At 40.2% G+C, this 16,429-nt stretch overlaps 1 protein-coding gene across 1 annotated transcript; it reads left to right on the top strand.

Annotated features, from left to right (window-relative positions):
* The first annotated feature begins 10,082 nt into the window (after nucleotides 1-10,082).
* On the top strand, nucleotides 10,083-15,907 carry LOC148000330 (sperm motility kinase X-like). Its single transcript, XM_087591909.1, has one exon. It carries the CDS (start codon nucleotides 14,069-14,071, stop codon nucleotides 15,830-15,832), a length of 1,764 nt encoding a protein of 587 aa, XP_087448035.1. The 5' UTR covers nucleotides 10,083-14,068; the 3' UTR covers nucleotides 15,833-15,907.
* The last annotated feature ends 522 nt before the right edge of the window (nucleotides 15,908-16,429 follow it).

Below are 16,429 nucleotides of genomic sequence, written 5' to 3'. Positions count from 1 at the left end.
AATCCTTCCCATATTCAGCCTCTAAATCCAGTCACTATTGCAGATGACAAGATGTGCTTGCTGACAAGAGACAGATATGGGTGTCTTTGAGACGCTCTGCCAGAGCCTGACTGATACAGATGGGCTAACCTTTGGGTTGAACAATAGGACCCCAATTACGGAGTTAGAGAAAAGACAGAAGTAGGTGAAGCGGCTTGCAACACCTTAGGAAGAACAAAAATATCATCCAATGAGACCTCACAGATGAGCTTCCAAGGACTAAACCAGCAACCAATGAGTACACATGGGAGGACCCATGACTCCAGCCACATATGTAGCAGAGGATGGCATTGTCCCCATCAATAGGAAGGGAAGCCCTTGGTCCTGTGAAGGCTTGTTTCCTCAATGTAGGGAAATGCCGGTGTTGAGTTTGGAATGGGTGGGTGGGAGTTGGAGCGTCTTCATAGAATCAGAGGGAGGGGGAGGGGATGGCCGAGGCTGGGAAAGGGAGTAACATTTAAAATGTAAATACATAAAATATCCAAGATAATATACAGTTGAAAATACCAAATACACATAACAACATGAAGCATTTATGTGTTTGGTTCTGAAGCACTGAATTTGGACAATGGAACTTTGTAATACAAAGAGTAGATGGTTAAATATTCCCACCTACCAGACTTGTTTCTATTTTTATTCTTTTATCCACTTACTCCATTTAATATTCTTTCTTTGTTTTCATTACTGTTTGGACTATCACATTGTTAATGCTCTTCGCTTTAGCTGTGCGTACAATATTATTCAAGCGGAAAAAGGGTGAACAATCGGGTTGAAAAGTATGCAGTTTACTCACAAATGGTGTGTGGAGTAGACAAAGATGAGCATGTAGATCTGGATCCTGTAGGTGTGTGGGGTGTGCAGGGCTTGCTGTGATGGGAGAACTGGGTTCTGATGTTGCCAAGTATTAACATTTTATGTTGCTTATGTTCTTGTGCTTGAGTGCTGCCATCTGGTTATCTCTGGGTTTAATTGGTCTAGCTGTCTCTTACTGGAGCCTGTCCCTACTGCAAGCCTGTTGACCTGTGAGCCTGTGATTCTGTGATCCTGGATACATCAGAACTTCTTGAGGGTCAAGCTGCTTCTACGTGTGGACTCAGTGGGGTCATCTCAAATTGTCAAAGCATTAATAAAAATATTAGGAGAATCAAGCCACAGCCAGAAACAGCAAGACAAGCTAACATCAGAGACAAACTGATGATGAGAAGTAAGCACAGGAAGACAAACAACAGAATCTAAGACTACTTGGCATCATCAGAGTCCAGTTCTCCCTTCAAAGGAAATATTGGATATCCAAACACCTGGAAAGGCAAGACTTAGATTTTAAATCCCGTTTTTATCATGACCATGGGGGACTTTAAGAAGGTCAGAAATGACTCCCTTAAGGAAATACAGGACAACACCGGTAAACAAGTACAAGCCCTTAAAGAGGAAACACAAAAATTCCTTAAAGAATTACAGGAAAACACAACCAAGCAGTAGATGGAATTAAACAAAACCATCCATGAGTGAAAAATGTAAATAGAAACAATAAAGAAAGCAAAAAGAGAGACAACACTGGAGAGAGAAGATCTGTGGAAGAGATTAGGAGTCGTAGATGTGAGATTCACCAACAGAATACAAGAAAGAGAAGATAGAATCTCAGGGGCAGAAGATACCATGGAAAACATCAGAAGAACCGTCAAAGACAATGGAAAAAGCAGAAAGTTCTCAGCCCAAAACATACAGGAAATCCATGGAAGAATGAGAAGCTCAAACCTTAGGAATATAGGTATATAAGAGAGAGAAGACTCCAAACTTAAAGGGCCAGTAAATATCTTCAACATATTATAGAAGAAAACTTCCCTAACCTAAAGAAAGAGATGCGCATAAACATACAAGAAACATACAGAACTCCAAACAGACTGGAACAGAAAAGAAATTTCTCCTGTCACATAAAAGTCAAAACACCAAATGCAGAAAACAATGAAAGAAATTTCAAAGAAGTAAGGGGGTAAGGTCAAATAACACATGAAGGCAGACCTATAAGAATTACACTGGTCTACTCACCAGAGATTATGAGAGCCAGAAGGTCCTGGAGAGACGTCATACAGAACCTAAGAGATCACAACTGTGAGCCCAGGCTATTATATCCAGCAAAACTCTCAATTAACATAGACAAAGAATCCAAGATATTCCATGACAAATCCAAATTTACAAAATCTCTTTCTACAAATACAGCCCTATAAAGGATATTATGTGGAAAAGCCCAACACAAGGAGGGACACCACACCCAAGGAAAAGCAAGAAAGTTAATCTCTTTGCAAGCAAAATAAAGAAGAGAAACACACAAACATAATACCACCTCTAAATACAAAAATACCAGAAAGCAACAATCACTATTCCTTAATATCTCTCAACAACAATGGACTCAATTCTCCAATAAAAAGATACAGACTGACAGATTGGATACGTAAAGAGTACCCAGAATTTTGCTCCATAGGAAACACATCTAAGAGACAAATATTGACCCTACCCCAGAGTAAAAGACTGGAAAAGGACTTTCCAAGCAAATGGTCAAAGGAAGCCAGTGAGAGTAGCCATTCTAATGTTGAATAAACCAAAAGTCAGTAAAAAAGATAAAAAGAAAACGTCATATTCATCAAAGGAAAAATCCACCAAGATGGACTCTCAATCCTAAATGTGTATGCTCCAAATGCAAGGGCATATACATTCATAAAAGAAACCTTACTAAAGGTCAAATCACACCTTGTACCTCACACAATAATAGAGCAAGGTTTCAACACCACTCTCTCATCAATGGACAGACCATGGAAATAGAAATTAAACAGACATAGAGAAATTAACAGAAGTTATGACACATATGTACTTAACAGATATTAATAGAACACTTCATCCTAAAACAAAAGGATACACCTACTTCTCAGCACCTCATGGTATCTTCTCAAAAATGAACCATATAACTGATCATGGAAACAGAATTTCAGCAGAGATGTAGAGAAACTAACAGAAGTTATGAGACAAATTGATTTAACAGATATTTATAGAATATTCCATCCTAAAAAAAAAGGTTATACCTTCTTCTCAGAATCTCCTGGACCCTTTCCCAAAATTAACCATATAATCAGTCACTGAACAGGCCTGAACAGATACAGGAAGATAGAAATAATCCCATGCAATCCATCATATTCCCACAGACTAAGGCTGATCTGCAATAACAACAATAACTAAAGAACGCCCATATATACATGGAAGTTGAACAACGCTCTACTCACTTATAACTTAGTCAAGGAAAAAATGAAGAAATTAAAAGACTTCTTAGAGTTTAATGAAAATGAAGGTAAAACATATCCAAACTTTGGGACACAACAAAAGCTGTGTGAAGAAGAAAACTCATAACTGTGAGTGACTGCAAAAAAGAAAAAGACAGGGAAGAGCATACATCAGTTCCTTGACAGCACACATGAAAGCTCTAAAACAAAATGAAGCAAGTGCATCCAAGAGGAGTAGAAGGTAGGAAATAATCAAACTCAGGGCTGAAATCAACCAAGTAGAAAGGAAAAATGTCTATACAAAGAATCAACAAAACCAAGAGCTGGTTCTCTGAGAAAATCAATAAGATAGATAAACTCGTAGACAGACTAAACAGAGGGCACAGAGAGTGTGTCCAAATTAACAAAATCAGAAATGAAAAGGGAGACATAACAACAGAATCTGAGGAAATTAAAAGGATCATCAGGTCCTACTAAAAAAAAGCCTATATTCAACAAAATTAAAAATCTGGAGGAAATGAATAGTTTTCTAGACAAATATCACGTACCAAAGTTAAACCATGAACAGGTAAACCATCTAAATTACCCCATAACTCCTAAAGAAGTAGATCCAGTGATTACTTGTCTGCAAATCAAAAAGAGCCCACCACAAGATGGGTTTAATGCAGAATTCTATCAGACCTTCATAGAAGACCTCATACCAATATTCCCCAAACTATTCCACAAATTAGAAACAGACAAAACACAACAAATGTCTTCTATGAAGCCACAATTACTTATACTACAGAAAGACCCAACAATGAAAGAGAATTATAGACCAAATTCCTTAATGAATATCAACACAAAAATACTCAATAAAATTCTAGCAACCAGATCCAAGAACACATCAAAATGTTCATCCATCACGAGGAAGTAGACTTCATCCCAGGAATAGAGGGATGGTTCAATAAATGGAAATCCAACGACATAATCCACTTTATAAAAATACTCAAAGATAAACACTACATGATCATGTCATTAGATGCTGAGAAAGGAATTGACAAAATTCAACACCCTTGCATAATAAAAGTCCTGAAAAATCAGGAATTCAAGACCCATACCTAAACACAGTGAAAGCAATGTACAGGAAACCACAGCGAACATCAAACTAAATGGAGACAAATGTTAAACAGTCCCACTAAAATCAGGGAATATACAAAGCTGCGCATTCTCTCGCTACTTAATAATAAATATAGTTTTCAAAGTCTAAGCCAGAATAATCAGACAACAAAAGAATGTCAAAGAGATACAAAGTGGAAAGTAAGAAATCAAAATATCACTATTTGCAGATGATGTCATTGTATACTTAAGGGATGACAAGAGTTCCACCAGAAAACTACTAAGCCTGATAATGAGCAAAGTGGCTGTGTATAAAATTTACTCAAAGATATCAGTAGCCATTTTCTACTCAAAGGTTAAACAGGCTGAGAAAGAAATTAGGGAATGATACCCTTCATATTACTCCCAAATAATACATAATACCATGGTATGACTTTAACCAAGACAGTGAAAGATCTGTATGACAAGAACTTCCAGTCTCTGAAGAAAGAAATTGAAGAAGATGTCAGAAGATGGAAAGACCTATCATGCTCATGGATTGGCAGAATTAATATGGTAAAAATGGCCATATTGTCAAACGCAATGTACAGATTCAATATACTCTCCAAAATACCAACTGAATTCTTCATAGAGACAGTATGAGCAATTTGCATTTTTGTTTGGAATAACAACAACAACAAACAAAACAAAACAAAACAAAACAAAGAAACAAAAAGGAACGAAGGTAGTTAAAAGGACTCTCAACAATAAAAGAAAAGACCTTCTGGTGGAATCTCCATCCCTGACTTCAGCAGTATTACACAGCAGTAGTTATGAAAACTGCATGTTAGTTGTACAGAGACAGACAGATAGATCAGTGGAATTTAATTGAAAACCCAAAAATGAACCCACACACCTATGGTCACTTGATCTTTGACAAAGGAGCTAAAGCCATTCAATGGAAAAAAGATAGCATTTTCAAGAAATGGTGCTATTTCAACTTGATGTCAGTATGTAGAAGAATGCAAATAGATTCATTCTTATCACCCTGTACAAAGCTTAAGTCCAAGTGGATCAAGGACCTCCTCATCAAACCAGATACACTCAAACCAATAGAAAAAAAGTGGGGAAGAGTCTGAAACACATGGGCACTGGGGAAATTTTCCTGACTAGATCACCAATGGCTTATGCTCTAAGGTCAAGAATCTACAAATGGGACCTCATAAAACTACAAAGCTTCTGTAAGGCAAAGGACTTTATCATTAGGACAAAAAGGCAACCAACAGATTGGGAAAAGATCTTTACCAATCCTACAACTGAAAGAGGGCTAATATAAAAATATACAAAGAATTCAAGAAGTTAGACTCCAGTGAGTCAGAGAACCCATGAAAAAATGGGGTACAGTGTTAAACAAAGAATTCTCAGCTCGGGAATATTGAATGTCGGAAAAGCACCTAAAGAAATGTTCAACATACATCTGTAGTCATCCAGGGAATGCAAATTGAAACAACCGTGAGATTCCACCTCACACCAGTCAGAATGACTAAGAAAAAAAACTCAGGTGACAGCAGATGCTGGCAAGGATGAGGAGAAAGAGGAACACTCCTGCATTGATGGTGGGATTTTAAACTGGTACAACCTCTCTGGAAATCCCTGGGTAGGTTCTTCAGAAAATTGAAAATTGGACTCTCTGAGGTTCCTGCTATATTTCTCTTGGCCATATTCCCAAAAGATGTTCCAACATAAAACAAAAACCCCAAAAGAACAACAATTCCAACCAACCAGAGCTCCTAGGGAGTAATCCACTACCCACAGAGTACACATAGACTGACCCATGGCTCTAGCTGCATATGTAGCCAAGCATGGCCTTGTTGGGTACCAATGGGAGGAGAAACCCTTTGTCCTGCCATGTCTGGACCTCCCACTGCAGTGGAATTTCAGGGCAGGGAGACAGGAAAGGTAGATATTTGGGGAGGGGGAACAAGCTTATAGAAGAAGGGGGAGGGCAAATGGGATGGGGGATTATGAATATGATATCAGGAAAGAGAATAACATTTGAAATCTAAGTACAATTAAAAAAATAGAAAAGAAAAGAAAAATAAAGAAAAATTATCCAGTAAAAATAAAATAAAATAAAAAAATATAAAAAGAGCAAACTACAAAAATACAGTTACATACAATCAGCCTTAAGGGAACTAGCTCGGTGTATATGGGTGTTTGCTGGGCAAATATAGACATGAGTTTAAATCTCCATAAAAATCACATCTGACTACATATGTGCCTCTAAACTAAGCCTTGAGAGCAGCAGACAAAATATTGGTGCTGGCATGCAACCTAGCTTCAAGTTCAGACACCATCTCAAAGGACTAAGCAGGACAATGATAGAGCAGGACACCTGAACTCCTCCTCTAGACTGTGCATGCGAACAAATGCTCACAACCAGGTGTACACACACACACACACACACACACACACACACACACGCATAAAATATTCTTTGAAGAGTATTGAAGACAATGTTAACATAACTAAGGTAAAGAGAGGAGCCAATAAAACACCCGGTGTAGTCTCAGAGTGTCTCCTCAACACATCACATTGCAAAGACATCATGTCTGGTTTCAGCCTCCTTTACCAAACTCACTCCAGAGAGCTGCTGCAATCCTCCAGCCACATGAGGATGCAACAAAAGGCACAGCCCACAAGTTAATGTCCTGGCTGACTGGCCTGTGGCATTTTGTTGTAACCCATGAGTCTCATGCAACAACCCCAAAGCCACACTGTCAGGCTCTCTCACTGAAGCTCAGGCTTGCTGGCAGCTCCTGCTGAGACTAGTTTTCTGTTCTTTGATATTTCATGAGTGATACTCTAATTCATGCTCGTCTATAGCACACACAGAGGCTGCATGCAAAACTCCTACGTTAGGTTGACCTCCTGAGCTGTTCAATAAGTTGCAAAATAGTGTTATGACTGAACATCTCACAATCCTCTGAGTTTCCCTCAGATGATGATGTGAGTTTGGTAAGCTCAAACATATGATTTCCTTGTTCTTTTACCAATAAAATGAATTATAGTTATATCAGATGTCTTTATAATATGTACCCCAAACCAAAAGTAGACAGAAGAGACAAATACCCACGTTTTACATAAATAACAATGCAGATGCTTCTGAAAAGCCTGACTTTTAAGTAAGGACACCTTTACTATTGGTGACATTTTTTTTCAATTTTTGTGTTTATTAACTTGAGTATTTCTTATTTACATTTCGAGTGTTATTCCCTTTCCCAGTTTCCAGGCCAACAATCCCCTAACCCCTCTTCCTCCTCCCCTTCTTTATGGTTGTTCCCCTCCCCATCCTCCCCCCTTTGCCGCCTCCCCCCAACAATCACGTTCACTGTGGGTTCAGTCTTAGCAGGATATTGGTGAATTTTGAAAATGTTTTGAAAAGAAATATTTGAATATAACAAAAGATTCTTAATTTTTGTTTTCTACTATATTTCAAAATCACCATATTACTTTAACTTTTATACTCTATCTTATTAAATATGATTGAATAAATTTTTTCATACTTTGTCCTTTTCATTGGAAGTTTTCTTTGAAGACCTACAAAAATATAATATACTTTCTGATGAATATTAAATTTATAAAATAAAACAGAAAAATGTTTATTTCTCCTATTCATAAAATTTACCAGCTATTAGAAATAAAATAATTTTCTACAAAAGAAATATGCGGTAGACAAGAAGGGGAACATTAATATACAATGAATACCATGACTGCAATCATAAAAAGATTGAAATTAAGACTGGAACACAGCTCAGGTTGACAGAAGGCACTGCTTGTGCACAGGAGTTGAGTTCAGTGGCCAGAAGCCATGCTGTGTGTCTCACAACCAACTCTAACTCCAGATCTACAAACACGTAAAACCTGTGGCTTCCACCACCAACTCTAGTCATGTCTGCATACAACTACAAGCACAGACATGTACATGTTATTTAAAATAATGATGATAATATTAACATTTTTAAAAATAATATATTTTGTTCAAATATTAAAGGCATTAAGACAAGGGAAAATGTCCTTCCTCATTTGTTTGATAGAAGCAAATACACTAACATCTCCATTGTCATTTCCAGTAAGAACTTGGAATGAGGTAGACACAAACTGTACCAGGATTTTAAATCCAGAAGTGTTCAAAACACAATACAGAGCTAAGATCACAAAAGGGGTCAAGGGAGCTCCACTGGCCCAAACCTGCTCAGGGAAGACATGAGCAGTTGCTTTAGCCTGGAAATGTTCACTAAATCTTCATTTATGTCTTCACAGTTTTGGTTGGTGTTTGGTTGAGAACTTTTGCTCTATTTATCAAATCTTGGCGAAGAAAATCTTGTTTTGTTTAACAAACCATGTGTGCCTCTGCCTTCGGGGTTGAGGATTCTAAGATGACTATTGATCAGTTATTTTCTCTATCATTTAGAAACTATCAATCCTAGCTTTCTGTCTGGTGAGAAACTGGATGAAGACTCTATGGGAAAAACATGAGAAAGTCTCACCCCTAGGGATGGTAGTCACACTGCAGTTTGGTCAAAGTATGCCAGGGTCAGTGAGAAGTTAACATTTTGTTCTTATGTGAGTCCAAGAAAATGATCTACTTTTCTCAAGTGCAGATGGGATAGCTTCCACAAACCAACAGTTGTTACAGAATGTTAGGGTCTAAGTGAAAAATGAACCATGTTATCCATTGACTAATATATGAATGTTTCTGTGTGCCCTTTAGCTTGTGTCATATTAAATGCAAGCTGGAGTAATTTGAGAAAAAACTGTATTGAGTTTAGGTAAGGTCATGGAACCTTATAATTGATTGATGACATTGGGTATAAGGTCATGGCTCCACATAAGTACCTAACTGTATAATATTACAAACAATAAAGCAAACTAATACACTGTCCATAAACCAGTGTTGGATATCAGTTGTGAATCGCTTATTATAATTCATATGATACCACTCATTATTTTTAAAGTAGAAAGAGGCTTTATTGGGGTTTGGATATCTACTATCAAGAGAGGATCCTGTGCTTGAACATTGGTCTCTGGCATGTGACCCTGTTTTCTGAGGTTGTAGAAAATCTGAAAAACATAACCTAGCAGAAAGAAGTAGGTCATAGGAGATATAGGGACTGCTAACTGGGTGTAACCATCTTCCTCAAGTCTCTACTGCCTCACTGACCTTAATTCTTTCCTGTCTGGAGGACAGAAAATAAAGAAACCAAGTGGACTGTGCCCAACCCTCATTGGTCCATTTCAGCTCTGACCTCAAAAGGAACCATTGTGAGGTCATTTACTTCCTTAGTTACTGAAAACACATCCTGTCTGTACAGGGCATTAGCTGTTGGTTGGTGGCTGGGTTAGTTGGTTGGTTTGGTTGGTTTGGTTGGCTGGTTGATTGGATGGTTGGTTGGTTGGTTGGTTGGTTGGTGGTTGGACAGCAATTGCATTTATTCAGTTAGCCACTGAACTTGGATATTCATGAATTGTTGAATCTGAACACAGTGAGTTTTCCTCTATATTCCTATGTCTCACTTTAGACTTGTTTGTTTTCTGTATTTAAACTAAGTCTCTGTTCCTGTATATTTTTGTTTGAATATTGAATAGGAGAATTTTTCTTTGTTGATTTGATTTATCACCCGATTTTGCATTGTCATATTTTACATGCATTTATTCCATGAACTAATTTTGAACAATAGTTTATGATAACAAAACAGCACGAACAATCTCCTAATGGCATTTCCAGACATGTACATAAAGAACTTTGACCATATTCCCATGATCACACTTTCCCTGGCTAGTCCCTTTCAGGTTCCTCAGTTTTTCCCTTTAATTTGTACCCTTTCTTTCCAAGTACTGGCCCAATTGTTCAAGTTCTCCTATTCAGAGGACTGGTAGGCTACATTGGGTGGTCTATTAAGAAAAGGCACCAACAGGTCTCTGTGATTTAGCAGGAAGCCTCCCCCTAGCGGGTTAACTTGGGATCTTCCTTGCAGTGCAAACTCATGACCCTATGTAAGCTACAAGGCAATGCTTAGATCCTAATTTTTTGACGATAACTATGAAAGTAGGTAGATGAATAGAATTCAAGGACAGAATAGATATAAGTCTAAGAAGATCCAGTTTTATACTGCCAAGAAGAACTTTCCAAAGTGAGACATATGATACTATGACCCTTCATTTACCTGGGTCATTCTGTTGGCAGCTGTCATTCCATTGAATTGCTATCTTCTATCTTCAGGAGAACAAATGTGACTCTGAAGCTAGTGTGGTACCAGGCACAGGAGGTCGGGCCAATAATGAACTTGAAGCAAAGGAACAAGCATGGGCCTTTGAGTCTTGCTGGCAAAACAGCTTAAAGTACACGTCCAGGAACAAAAAGTGCCTAGTGCTGGAATGGTCTGCCCAGCATTCCACTGGACTCACTCAAACAACATTTAGAGAAAGAGAGGGAATTTTATATTGACAATGTGCCTCTCCAAATTTCCAAACCTAGGCTTGAATAAAACTACTTCCACCATTCCTATAGTTTTTATCTGCTAGTGGAATGGGAGTGCAGAACAGAACCTTCATAGTCAAGCAACAAAGAGCCTTTCAGGATCCTTTTTGCTTTCCATGACATTGCTGAGGAAGGAGGGTTGTATTCCCTGGGACATTCAAAAATCTAACATCTGATTAGAGACCTAACAAGTAGGACTTTGAAGCCCATGGCTGGACCATACCTGTATCTCCGTTTCATTCTTTGAAGGTTTAGCTTGTTAACATTGCTAGGAAATGCTTTGTGTGCAATGTGTACACATGTGGTGCTTCTACATGACTATGAACATTTCAAGAGGGAATGTCCTTCCTTGACCTCTGCTAAACTGCAGTCCACTTCCATTGGTGTCTGTCATGGAGTTGGTTCTTAGTGAGTCCTGTCAGATTCCTTTAATGTGTAAAACTGATGGGCTGTTGTGAGAGGGGATAGCAGCATACATTCAAACACATGCAAATGGCCGACAAAAGCCCTTGCACCTCTGTCATTAATGTCATAATCTCATGTGTAAGCCCAATGGGTCTAAAGTTACTTTCTAGAGCTTTGGGAACATATATCAAGCAAAAATACATAGCAGCCACTTCTTTCTTTCATTTCGCATGTTTGTTTTTGTTCCATGAGACAGACGCTCCTGGAGCACAGGCTGGAATCATCATTTCCGAGTAGCCAAAGATTACTTGAAGTGATGATCTTCCTCCTCCACTTTCACAAATTTTATAATTAACATGGGCTCATCTTTATGAGACTATTCTGACTTTAACTTTGTCCTATGTCTGTCAGAGGACCCTGAGGGACTCTCATCACTCTGGGTCCAGGTAGCTTACCCAAGTCTAGATTTTTCCTATCTGACTGTTTTGTGCCAATTCCTACTTCAACCTTCAACCCCAATTCAACAGCAGTAAGATGTGGATACACAGGAAACTGCTACAGGGCACAACATGTCACCTGCACCAAAGATACACTGATCTCATACTTTTTCTTGACCCTCTGGGAATACATACACAGGGCCAGTTAGAATTAGAAAGCAGCCTTGGTACATAATTAATTTGTTGGGTATTGTCCTTGCCTTGCTAACATCCTGATGCACAAGTAATCAACTTCTGTTGTTTTGAAGGTCAAACACAAGGCATTTTGTTTGAGAGCAGAAGGACCCAGAGTTCCAGAACAAGGCACCATCTACTACATCAGTTGTTTATAGGTTCCTGGCTTAGGGGTGTTTACTTGATCATTTGGAACATATCAGCTCACTGTTTCTAGATCTTGAGCTTTGGTCAGAAGTCTCAAACCTGAGGGCAGGCAATATGGGATTAATGGTGTCATATTCCTCTCAGCCCCCAAAATGGTAGTCTCATGCCCAGGGGTGCAATGAGTAATAGCATTTTGTCACAACAATCAAGGTATTCAGGACTTACAATCCTTTAGCAACCACTTGTCGGAGTTAAAAAGTAAATAGAATACATTGAATATGGACATGAATTATTACAAACTTATGAAGTGTGTGGTCCATGTGAGAAGGAAGACAATGTCCATCAACTTGCAATTGAATATCAGAATCCATAAAAAACTGGAGTGCGAAAGCTCTGGCGTCCATTGTCATTCTCAGGATTCCTTGTTTGATTATTAATGACAAAAGTGTCCTTTTAAAGATGGAGTGTTAAGTGTTTGAACATTGTTCCCATTAGGTGGTGCAATTTGGGGTCAATTATGGTCCTTGGGCAGGGGTACAAGTAGGAAGAAATGGGTCACTGGGTAACACTGGGGACAGACTCTTGAGTCAAACCTGCCCTCTAGTGCTCCAATGACCAAGACTAGCCTTCCTGTCCATGGAGACAGAAGCAGAGGTGAAGCAATGGACCGTGCCTAGCCACAGTGTTGGCTACCCTTTGCTCTAACCTCCCAAGGAACCCTGTGACAATGGATAGACACCTGTCTACTTACAGCTCTGATTGAGGCTGCATTCTGTCCTTACAGGTACAGAAGCTGTTGCTTGGCTGGAAAGAAATTATAATTTGAAGACACAGAAATTAGACTTAGACATTCAGGAGCTGTTGGACCCTGACATAGTGAGTTTCTCCAACTTTGGACACTTCAACTTGCTCTTTTTGATTTTGGTTTCTGTATTTGCTGGCTTGAGTTATGCATTTACATCTCCATGTTTTTTATTATCTTCTATTTCACGTTTTATTAAATTATGTTTGCTATGTTAGAGTATTCTATTTTTTCACTTCATATGTATGACAGATTTGCATCCTCATATGCCTTGAGTACCATATCCCAGATGCATTCTGTGGAGGTCAGAAGAGGGAGTCAGGTTTCCTGGGTCTGGAGTTACGGGTGGTTGTGAGTCTCTCACACCATCCCCATCCCTAAGATTGATACAATAACATATTCACATAGCATAACTCAGTTGTGTAAGAAAATAAAATCTCTATATACCTGTCTATAGTTCCACTTCCCCGAAATCTGATTCCGTTGCTAACCTGACAGCTCATACTAATAAAATTATATACAAAGACTTGTATCACTATTTTAAGTGGTGTATACCACCTGTGAGTGTGCTTTATAGGTGTGCTTAGAGTCGAGAGGTGTAGTAACCCCTGGAGCTGGAGTTAGGGTAGCTGTGGGCACCTGTGTTCTCAGAACTACCTACAGGTCCTCTGCCTGAGTAGCCAAATTTGGGAACTCCAGACGCAGATCGCCATCCTGCACAGTATAGGTTTTCGGGGATCTGTTCTCTTTACCCTTCTCTTGAAGCTGATATTCTAGATGCCTCTACTCAAAGAGAATGCTGAGATCAGGAGAGAGGATGGTGAGCTTTTCCAATTCAGTGGCTTTTAGCATCTAGGATTCTCTCAGTTTGGAGTTGGTCCCTGACAACAGCCTCTATGTCATATTTTGCATCTGCTCCTTTGCAGTAGGTCCTTGTCCTTCCCTTCCCAGTATGTAAAGTAATATGACTAGATTGTCTGATGTTTTTCTGAGCTTTTTTTCTCATCTCTTTAATGTAGGAATTTGAGGGTATAAACATATTCTGGGGCCTGATTTTAAATGTCTGTTTCATTTTCATTGCAAGTTTGCTTCTAGCCGTATAAAGGAGGGCCTGATCATGGAGCAGGACCCAGAGAGCCGGGACTCTATCGAGAACTTTACCACTGACTATAAGATCATAAGAACCCTGGGAAGGGGACGATTTTCAGTCGTAAAAATGGCCTACCACGTCCCAACCCTCACCTGTGTAGCTATAAAAGTTCTCAAGAACACCGAGAAGTGCTCCTCAGTGATGAGCAGGGAAGTTGACATTCTAAAGTCCCTGGGCCATCCTCATATCATCAAGGTGGTCGAAGTGGTCCAGACAAGAGAGGCCACCCACCTGGTCATGGAGCATGCCTCTCAGGGAGACCTACTGGACCGAATCCGGGAATGTGGATATTTAAAGTCGTGGGAGGCCCGAAGAATGTTTAGACAGATATTAGAGACAGTACAATTCTGCCATGACAATACTATTGTCCACCGAGACATAAAGGCCAACAACATTTTGATAGATGGAAGGTCGAATGCCAAGCTCTGTGATTTTGGCCTAGCTGCTAAAACACTTCCTGGGCAGAAGCTGATTGATTTCTGTGGCACGCTGCCATACTGTGCGCCAGAATTCTTTGAAGCTGAGGAATATGAGGGCCGCCCATTTGACGTATGGAGTGTAGGTGTCCTCCTCTTCTTCATGGTGACTGGGCACTTGCCTTTCCTAGGCAAGTCATTTGCAGAGGTGAGGAGACAAATCAGTTCAGCCAATTTCAGCATTCCGCCTCACGTTGCCAACGATATTTTCAATGTTATAGTGGAAATGCTGATGATAAATCCCAGCAGGAGGCCCAGCATCCAGCAAATTATGATGCGCCCCATGATCAAAGACAGCCAGGCCTACTCACCACCGACATCCATACAGATGTTCACAGGAACACCAAGCCCTAGCACCATCAAAGCTATGAGAGTCATGAGGCATACACCTGAGAAAAGCACTGAGTCTCTGATAGACCAAAATATCAACGAGGTGCTGGCAACATACTTGATTCAACAGCACAAGCCACTCAGGAAAGTCTGCACACACCACCAAGTGGAGCCAGGTGTAGAAGATCTTCACTCCTTCCCTCGTTTTCTTAAGAGAAAGGGACCTCTTCTCTCCTCCTTCACCTTGTCCTCACATTCATCCAATATTCGGGAGAAGGAGGATAGGAAGAATTCCAGGAAGGTTGTCAGAAGGCATGCTGTAGGCTACCAGCAAACAAGGACCAACACCCTCCAGCTCGATCTCCTGGACTGTCCTATAGCTGAAGAATTCAGGGATAACAAGCTGCAAATCAGGAAGACATTCTCAGACTCCAAGACTGTGTTGTCTTGTAGTCTAACTGAACATATCCAGTCACCTCGACTTCAATACACCTATTCCACTACAGCAGACCGGAATGTGTCCTCCTTCATACCGCCACATGATTTCTGTGCATCACTGCAGACACCTAAGGGGATAAGCCTTGCAGGCTGCTCTGGAGATACCTGGCAGAGAGAGACACTCGTGGACAAAAATACCTTCATCAAGGAAGAGGCCATGGTTCATGAAGATACCGTCACTAGTGGCCAGCCACAAGTTCCTTGCCCAGCTTCCCGTCGGGGATGGCGTCACCACTGGAAGGGGTTTAAAAAGACAATTAGTAGAAGCCTTCGAAACCTGTGCTGCTGTCTGCCACCACCATCAGAAAATCAAGTCTCCTGCAATAACTTGGCTCTCAGGAAGAGAGGAGAACATTGTGTCACCCACAGAACCAGGTGGGTGCATGTCCTCATTCATTTCATCCATATTCCCTCCTGTCCTTTGTGACAAATGAGGATGGTCCTTGAGGCACACAGAAACTTGACAAACTGTAACTTCAGAAAGATTAAGTCCATAGAAACCCCTGAAGGGTGATCTGATGCTTTGTGAGTCATAAGGGGAATCAGAGACACTGATTAAAGCAGGACGAGAGGGAGGTGGGGGCATGCCCAAATGGGGCAGAGAGTCCTAAGACAACCAGTGGGGTGCTATGACTCTTTATGGAAAGCACAGGAAGTTCTCTGTTTTTCAGACACCAAGAGCCTCTTTTCTGTCTTTTTCTTTTCAAGTCCTGAAGAACAGCAGCCTCAGCTCCCTGGCTTTTAAGCCAGTGGTGGGGGTTGGCCTGGCTGAAAATTATACAGTCTCAGAGGAGCCAGGCCAGACGTCCAGGTGCCTGTGTGCTTGCAGGCCCCTTCTCCAGAGGAAGAGCTGTCCACACCACAGCAAGTTCTCTCTAGGTAAAGCCCCAGGCAGGAAGGCCTGCCTTTTCACTGTGTCTTGCTCAGAATGGAGGGATGAAGTAGAACAGTGCCCTAAAAGTGTCAGTGGATCAGTAGCCCTCTGACCTCTCTTCTAGCAGAGGTAAACATCAGAGATTGATCT

The sequence above is a fragment of the Rattus norvegicus genome, chromosome 17 (genome assembly GCF_021556685.1).
Source record: "Rattus norvegicus strain SHRSP/BbbUtx chromosome 17, alternate assembly SHRSP_T2T, whole genome shotgun sequence".
Taxonomy (NCBI): domain Eukaryota; kingdom Metazoa; phylum Chordata; class Mammalia; order Rodentia; family Muridae; genus Rattus; species Rattus norvegicus.
Note: the sequence above shows the minus strand (reverse complement) of the source record. Positions and strands in the feature narration are given on the sequence as shown.